This window comes from Clupea harengus, unplaced genomic scaffold (genome assembly GCF_900700415.2).
Source record: "Clupea harengus unplaced genomic scaffold, Ch_v2.0.2, whole genome shotgun sequence".
NCBI classification, from domain to species: Eukaryota; Metazoa; Chordata; class Actinopteri; order Clupeiformes; family Clupeidae; genus Clupea; species Clupea harengus.
In genome coordinates this window covers 2,780-12,254 of record NW_024880737.1, presented here as the reverse complement: position 1 = coordinate 12,254, position 9,475 = coordinate 2,780, and the positions used below count along the sequence as shown (strand labels likewise).

The 9,475-nt window shown below is 39.1% G+C and overlaps 2 gene segments (V, D, J or C); both read right to left on the bottom strand.

Moving 5' to 3' along the window:
* Positions 1-554: 554 nt before the first annotated feature.
* On the bottom strand, positions 555-1,162 carry LOC122132583. The segment is given in 2 exon segments: positions 555-887; positions 1,018-1,162. Coding segments are annotated over 2 exon segments (366 nt in total).
* Positions 1,163-1,852: 690 nt separating this feature from the next.
* Positions 1,853-2,432, bottom strand: LOC105896887. The segment is given in 2 exon segments: positions 1,853-2,254; positions 2,342-2,432. Coding segments are annotated over 2 exon segments (351 nt in total).
* Between the last annotated feature and the right edge of the window lie 7,043 nt (positions 2,433-9,475).

Genomic DNA, 9,475 nt, shown 5'->3' with positions numbered 1-9,475 from the left:
TTTTAATAATTCACACTTTTCCCTTCTTGCAGGCTGTACTCCGGTGGTTGAAGAACACTTTTCCCTTCTTGCAGGCTGTACTCCGGTGGTTGAAGAAGGCTGATAGCCTGCAATAGCTCACCAGTGGTAGTGACACCTTCTCTATTTCAGAGAGCAACATTTGTTTTTCACACAGCCGTCACTGACAGTTTGACAGTAGAGTGTTACGCAGTAGCTCAGACTTCACAGCAGTGTGTTCTGATGAGGAGTTAAAAAGGTGAACGAGAGTTTTCATAGGCTGCCCTCTACCAGCTGAAATAAGTACTGCAGCGTTGATTGGCCAAGAGGGGGCAAGAGGGACTAGTGATGTCAGCACAGTTCGGGCTTGGTTTGGATAGGTACATGGAGCCCACCCATTTCACATTTTCTGAATATTTATTTCACTTTATTTTAATGTTATTTCACACATATGTAATATGCTGAGTAATTGTCTATACTGTGCTTAAACATTAATTCTACTCAAGCATTTTTTATTGTTTATATTGTGTCAGTAAAGTTTTTGCACAGGTCCTCTACTGGTTGGTATCACAGTGGTCGCCTGGCACAGTAATAGACAGCTGAGTCTTCAGTCTGCAGGTTCTGCCCTCTCAGAGTCACTGTGCTGCTGGAGGGATCTTTAGAGATGCTGAACTTGCTCTTCAGGGAATCTGCCTTGTTAATATCTCCATCCTCCCATATTTGTGTTATCCACTCCAGTGTTTTCCCTGCAGGGTGTCGAACCCATGCCGTCGCATAGCTACAGCATTCAGTAAGAGAGTATCCAGACACCTTACAGGGGATGGTGAGAGGGTCCCCAGGCTTAATTACTATGGAGCTGGGCTGAGTGAGCTCAACATCCGACTGAACATCTAAACAAACAAATAAACAAAAAACAATCAAGTTATTAGTTGCATGCATTCATTACATAAAGATAATGTAATGTAATGGTAGACTGATGGCTGTATTGTTTTTGCTAGTCTAGCCTCCAGAGAGACTCACAGGATGCAGCTGTCAGCAACAGTAAGACACTGGTGGGAACCATAATGTGTGCTGGTGTCAAGCTGTTACAGCTCAACTGAGGCAGAGGAAGAGGACGCTGCTCCTTTATGTGGACTGTTTCATCAGGGCTTTATACACAGGGAATGGGATCAGACAAGATCCATCCAATGGCAGAGGGGAAAAATAACCAGAATCTGAGTTGCAAATTCAAACTGTGATGATTATGACTATGCAGAACTCAAACGATGATGTCATCACAAGGGGATCTGGGGCGTTATAATGTCTCAACATGTTGATGAAGGCAATAGGGGTCTGATTTTTGGCTGTAACTGTACAGTACAGTATAACACGTGTGTGTTGCTGTGAGTTGTTCGTGCAATAAAAACTGACTGCAGTCAGCCTTGTTGTTGTTACCAGTAATGTACTGAACTGCAGATATATTTTCTTTTCGTCAGTCCACCACTCCACGAGCACCACAGCTTATTTTAACGGCACCGCTGAAACACTCAGACAAAGGGATGCAAGTGGCATGAAAGGGATAAAGACGCTAATTTTGTCTACTTGGGCTCAGTAAGCAATGTCACATTAATGTCACACTATTGTGCCATTGAAAGTCAGCTATTGTGATGTTTGATGTCTGGATGTGGCATGTTTCAATGCAATAGTTATGATGAGTTTTTTTTATGAAAGGCTGAAGTGTATCGTCACAGTAGACAAAAGATTGGTGGGTAAATAAATAAATAATTTATGAATAAATAAATACTAAGGTGAAAAAATAATTATGACAACATTTATGATTGAGTTTTTGTTTTTTTTTACAAGGAAAGGTTGTGTTTTTTGGTCCTATCTGAACTGCAGTTACACTTTGTCCCCTGATCCATAAACATGGCATGTGTTCTTGTGCTGCACTTAAGCTTTAACTCTCACTGTGGCTATCGAGCACAGTAGTACACAGCAGAGTCTTCGGTTTTCAGGCTGTTCATCTGTAGGTAACTCTGCTTCTTGCTGTTGTCTCTTGAAATTGTGAACCTTCCCTGAATGGACTGAGCGTAGTATGTATCACTACTTGTGGTGGGATGAATTAGAGCCAGCCACTCCAGTGCTTTTCCTGGACCTTGTCTGATCCAAGCCATCCAAGGATCACTGCTAAAGCCAGAGTACGTGCAGGTCAGTTTGTGAGGGTCTCCGGGTTTAAGAACTACAGGCTCAGATTCAGTCAGAGTCTGACCACTAGAATCTGCAGACAAAGACAAAATCAATCAGATTAGCTCGAAAATGGTCTACAATTTAAGAAAATAAAGAAATAAAAATGAGTGGTTCTTACCTACAACAGATATTGCTATTAGGACAAACACAGTTAACATGTTCATGTTTCACAGTTGTTGTCTTTCTCGTATGCAGTGCCTGTGCCCCATGGGCTATATATCCACACTCTTGATTTGGGCGTGAACTCTCCCCGTTTGGGATGGCTAATTAGGATTCAACAGAAAGAGTAGGAGGAGACATCTTGTCAGATGTCAGATAAACAAATAGCAGAAAGTCTTGGGTATAAGTGCCCTCGAGAGACTGAAATGGAGATTGTGCCATCATTTTAGATGACAAACACTTTTGGAATGCATGAAAAGCTCATTTTTGACCGTTATATTTCAAAAGACTCTAAGTAGATACCCCTAATACAGTCCCTTTGTGGTACAACCTTACAGCTTCATAAAATATTGAAGAGGATGTTATTGAGGAGGAATTCTAGTTATCAAAAGACCATTTGTTTTCTACTGTCTATATATTGTGAGTGTTATATGATCCTGTATTGACCTTAGCAGGAAAACACAATGTTGGCGATGTTTGATAGTTGTGTGTAAATCAGAGCCATTCTGTAGTGTCACACAGGTGGTGTCATATCTGCACATGCACACATGTTGTATGCACAGTTTGGTGTAGGACCATGATTAATGATGGGACAGATATCTGTAGATATGGATTAATGTTCTCTGACTGGCATATCGACTACCGTATAATCATGTATCAATCTGGTGTTTGAGTATTAGCTAAATCTATGTCTCATCGCTCATTCTGTGGTATCATGGTGCCTGTGTGACTGCTGAGGTTTGGTTCAGCAAAGTAGACTTTTTTGTCGCTGTGTCTCTCTGGTACAGTAATACTCTGCTGTGTCTTCAGTTCATGCTGTTCACCTGCAGATAAACCTGACTCTTTTCCAGAGGCTTGTCTGATTTAAGCAATGTAATAATGGCCACCAAACCAAGTGTACATGCAGGTCAGTTTGTGAGAGGTTGGCATCATGAGTCATTCATCCATATTCACCTTTCAGACAGAGAGTTATGAGAATGATCTCAGTCACAAATTGTCGACAACATGATTGAGAACGCCACAACGGTGAAGAAATACACTTTAGAAGTAGACAGTGATTTTAACACTGGGTAATTTAATGGTTACCCATGTTGAAAGGAAAACCTTTTTTCCGTATGAAAATTTTTACTTTTTTCCTGTTTATGAAAATACAGTATTAACTCACAAATAAAAAATGGCTGGCTTTTGACACCTGGGGTATTAATACATTTCACCTGTCCAACAATTCACATACATTTTTATTCTGCACAAACTTTACACATAACAAGCACAACAATGTGTTATGATGAGTTGAAGGGGAGAGTTAGTTTGCACGGCTGCCCTCTGGTGGCTGAAATAATTCTTGTTGTGACGTTTGGTGCAGTACTCACTGAGGAGACCATCAGATACCGGCGACGACAGCTCAGTTTGTCTTTGGATTGGACAGGAATATGGAGTCCATCGTCTATCTACACACTAGCCATCTTCGTTCTGTGATTATGTGGCCTGTGTGGTGAATATAAGGCACTTTACAGTGGCGTAACGTAGTTACCACGGGCCCAGGTGCAGGCTATTATGACGGGCCCTAGTCAGTGGCATAAGGCAGTGGTTCCCAACCATTTTACACCCTTTTTTTTCATGTTTGTAACCGCCGCCGTCGCCACGACCCCTCCCCCCGCTCACATAATACACCGATAACACTTGTCAGTGTAGGTTTTTTGCTGAATATGGGTATACATCTGTATTTTTGGCAATGCGACTTGACTATTCAGACTATTTAGATTTACATAAATATGTCTATGGGCCCTGGCTACGGGCCTCCTAGACCCACGGGCCCAGGTGCGACCACACCTGCTGCACCCTCTATTGTTACGCCCCTGGCACTTTATAAGTTAGGTGACTTTATAACCGATATATTATTCTGTTAAATTCGAGCATTTTGTGAAATTTGCATGTATACATAAAGACACAATATGAGCTTCTTTGTATGAATGTACTTTGTTGTGTGAAATATGCATGTATGTTAAAAATGTAGGATTACTAGTTAAAAAAAAAAATAGGGAGGATAAAAATCACTACTGCAGCAGCGGTCATAATAAATACATGCTTGCATCATTATTCATACCTGATTGTAATTATAAAAAAAAACAGTGTGACATGATGTTCTCCATGTTCCCCCATTGGTGTTTGCTTTTTTGGACAGGGTTCTCTATCCTGGTCCTCAACGCAGCATTTCTGTCTCATCCTACTAGAAATTGAGGCAGTGAACGTCATACAATGTTGTTGAACTGATCTGACCCATGACACCTTTCTCTCATTCATTCAGAAAGGTCCTAACCCTGATTATACGCTGATATTTCAATAATGGTTCTGTGTTGAATCCTTTTGAAAAGGAGCCTCTGGGGAGGTTTTTGTTCTGCTATGGTGATGTTTTGCTACACGGTGAGTATCGGGCACAGTAGTACACAGCCGAGTCTTCAGTCTGCAGGCTCTGTCCCAGTAGAGTCACTGTGCTGCTGGAAGTGTCTCTGGAGATACTAAACTTGTTCTTCAGTTTGTCACTGTAGTACACACTGCCAGTATAACACACATACCCAATCCACTCAAGTGCTTTTCCAGCAGGTTGTTTTATCCAGCTGGTACAGTAGCTTGAATCAGTGAGTGAATACCCCGAAACACCACAGGACAGGGTCAATACTTGGCCTGGCTGTATGGTCACAGAGCTTTGCTGATTGAGCTGAACTTGACAATAGACACCTGTGAAAACAAATAAGATCATTACATGCAAAGAAAATCAAAGATTTGAATGAAGGATTACTCGTTAAAAAGAAATGAGTAACTCACACGAGACATTAACCAGCAGCAGTAAGAGGAGAGATGTAGGAAACATGATGTGTCTTCAAGATCAGCAGGTAAGAGCCGCCACTCTGACCTTGAGCTGTTTGAGTGACAGGGAGACTCGTGCTTCACATTAAATACAGAGAGAGCAGTGGGAGGCTGATGGCATTTGAATATTGTGACAAGACAGAATAGAAAGGCCAAGCATGTATGGTTACTTCAGTGATACTCCCGTCAACAAATAAATCATGTCACATTTAACTATTTCCATTTAAACAGATTTTGAAATGTCATGTGACATCAGAATGTACAAATAGTTGTGGTGTATATGGGCCATTCTACCGAATTGGTGCAAAGTGTGGTCCCACAACAATAAAAACTATTTACAAAACAATTAAGTATTCAGACATAGATATTTACTAAGAATATGTTATGGTCTACTTAAACCCAAGACATTAATTGAGATAGGGATAAGCTAAATATATACAAAATCATCATTTATAGGGTACTTTCTATTGGGAAGTAGCTGTCCCTAACCCTGGTATCTAAATTTCAATGTCTGTAAATAACACTTTTTAGATTTTTTCAATGATGTAATTTCAAAGACCTTTACGATTAAGTTTAAACAGAACTTGGAAGGTTTAGATTTATTGTGGGTTTAATTTAAAAAAAAAAAAAAAAACTATACTCAAAAAATCATGTCCATAGTTTTCATGTCACTACCGAAACACAGGAGTTTTAGTCCATTGCCTGAGCCTGTTTTTTAGCCACACCCCTTTTTTTAGCATACTGCATCCCTGTCCCTCATTGCTGATTGGTAAGTAGCTAGATCCCATACTTTTGATATAAATGTGTTCCAAAGTCTGAAAATCAGTGTGTAACCTTAAGAATTGTCACTACAACACCTTTTTTTCTTCAATTAAGTAAACTTTTTGGGGTTTTATGCAAAGTATTATGTTTGTTTGTGTGTACACCTCTACAAAGATTTGTTTGCTAGCCATATGCTTGCTAGAATTATTTATTTATTTATGCTCAAATTTAGCTGGAATTGTCACTACCGAAACAGTCACTACCGAAACAGTTACTACCAAAACATATGGTAAAGTTTCAGTAGTGACATGATCGTTTCGGTAGTGACAAAATGGAATGGTAAGTAGTTCAATCCCATCATTTTGAAATAAATGTGTTATGTGGACTAAATGGTAAAGATGTAGATAATGCTGATTTCTATCTGAAATTGTTCAGGAGAGAAAGAATCATAAGACACCAAAATGCCAAAAGGAAAAAGTAGAGCAGAGAGGCTGAGAGAATACCGACAAAGAGTGAGGGATGACCCAGTGAAACACCAATAATATTTAAGGAAGGAAAGAGAAAGAAATAAGAAACGAAAGGAAGAAGGAAAGTTGAAATGTATCAGTGATTTATCCAACAGGGAGCAAAAGAAGGTCAGAAAATCATGGAGGAAAAGACAGCAAAAGCACAAAACATTTGTGTTTTTAATATTCCCAACCTAAAGCATGGTATGAGTTAAGATTAAGCAATAAGGTTGAGGAAATATGATTCAACCTTGCAAACAAAATACTGTGGTCACTACCGAAACAGTGTTGTCACTACCGAAACAGTGCAGTCACTACCGAAAAACTGGATGTTTTGTAAAAAATAAAGTATATTGAGTTATCAACTAAAATGTTATGCTACTGATTGGATTAATGTATGTTCAATTTCATCAATCATCAACTCTGGAATCAATATGATCAGTATTTTGCATTTTACAAAGAAATATTGCACTTAGATTTTGATGACTTGTATAAATTGAACTTTGAAATTTGGTAAAAATTTCATTTTTATTGATTTCATTATGAAAACCTTCAAGAAATATTTGTAAAAAATACTCTTCAGAGAAGGGAAGGAAACACAATCTGAACAGGTTAATAATAATACGTTTTTCCTATAGTTTATTACTATGTTTCGGTAGTGACAATTTTTGGGAGAGGAAAAACATTCCAACACATTCTGAAAATACAATATAAAAATTGACGGTTCATTTACTAGATATGTGTACTTTATATATGGTACAATATATATATGGACAAAGTTTTGGGAATAAAACATACAAATTTTCAAAATATTTCCAACCTGACTTTGCACCAATTCGGTAGAATGGCCCATATAAAGAAATGTATTGACTATCAAAATGAAACATAGATATCATTTGTTTTGAAATTGAATTTGTTCATGCTGAGTTGTTTTTTTTTAATCATTTTACAGTTTATAATTTTTCTGATTCTGCAAAGTTTATTATAGTAATGCATTATACTATTTCATATTATGTTTATTCACAATAAAGTATAATGAATAGTAAATGGGGTTTACTTTTACAGAGAATACAAATAAATGATTGAATTTCTAACAACTAATCCCAACACCTACTGTATACAGAAACACTTTAAAGCATTACTGTGAATATTAGGCAAGGCACCTGGCCCAGATGGTGAGAATCGGTGACCGCACCTCATCCACAGTCATCACCAACACAGGCACCCCCCCGGGCTGTGTGCTCAGCCCCCTCCTGTTCTCCTTGTTCACGCATGACTGTGCGGCTACGCACAGTTCAAATCTCATCGTGAAGTTTGCTGACGACACATCCATTGTGGGCCTCATCACTGACAACGATGAGTCAGCCTACAGAGAGGAGGTTGATACCCTGACAACATGGTGTCAGGTTAATAACCTCTCTCTTAACATCAGCAAAACAAAAGAGATGATTGTGGACTATAGGAGACGGCAGGAGGAAGAGCATGCACCCCTATACATCAACAGATCCATAGTGGAAAAGGTCAGTTGCTTCAGGTTCCTCGGGGTGAACATTAACAGTGATCTCACCTGGTCTGTTCACACGGACAAGGTGGTAAAAGCGGCCCGGAAACGCCTCTTCTTCCTGAGGAGACTGAAGAAGTTTGGTATGGAATCAGTCATCCTCACTATCTTTAACAGGTGTACTATAGAGAGCATCCTGACTGGTTGCATCACAGTGTGGTACAGGAGCTGCACAGCCAAGGATCGTAAGGTCTTACGTAGTGTGGTCAGGTCTGCGGAGTTCATCATAGGCAGGGAGCTCCCAGACCTGCAGGACATCTTCCACACACGATGCATCAGAAAAGCTGTCAGGATCCTTAAAGACTGCTACCATCCATCCTTTAGACTTTTTTCCCCTTTGCCTTCTGGTAGGCGCTACCGAAGTATTCGATCTCGCACCCGTAGATTGGAGAGCAGTTTCTTTCCAAGGGCCATCAGGCTTTTAAATGGACAGTGATACAGTCTCGCCACTTTACACTTTACATGTTACAGTTTTCTACTGTTTGCACTATCAGTAATATTGCACTACCTGATACCAGGCACATTTGATTTGTCTTTAGGTTAGTATAGGTATATTAGGTTAGTATGGGTTACTGTATGTGTATTATATGTTTAGCAGATTGTATTGTATATTTATTTTGTAGATTTATTTATTATATGTTTATTATATGTGTAATCTATGTTCAGAGTACTTATATGTTATGTTATGTTATTTATGTTATGCTATGGTAGTTTGTTGTGCGGTGTCTTGTCCTAAGAATTTCAGTGCCCAGTCTGACTCTGAGTTTTTCTGTGCATCTGACAAATAAATACTTGAACTTGAACTTGAACAAGGAGAGTATAATTGAAGTGCCTTCATGTGGTGTATTTAATGATGCAACAGAGTTTGAAAGGATCATTCAGGGCTTTCTTTCACGCTATTCTGCTTAAAGGCACAATCAGTGTGTGACATTCAGAGTTTGTCAGCTTGTGTGCAATTGTTTTATAATGGTTTGGTGTTGTAACTCAAGAAGTTTTAATATATTAATATTCTTGATACATATATATTGGTCAAGAGGGGGCAGGAGGGACTAGTGATGTCAGCACAGTTTGGATGCTGCAGCCTTACCTGATTTGCATTTGTGAATTCTTAAACTGCACCCATATGATGAAACAGTTAGAAAACTGCATACAGTAGCTTCATCATTGTAAGTGGTGCTGAGAGAGTATTGATGTGCATTACCAGATACAAGAATCACAACTGGGGCCTAAAGTTTTAGCTTTTGCAAGCTTTTGCCAGAGTTTGTTCTGTTAAATGGTTAGAATTTGACCTGATGGTTGGAGAGAAAGCTCTATAGTTGAGGATATCTAACAGACATTGTAGATCTCCTTTCATCTTGAGAGAAAATATTTTATTCAGGTATATTAACATCTCAGTTCC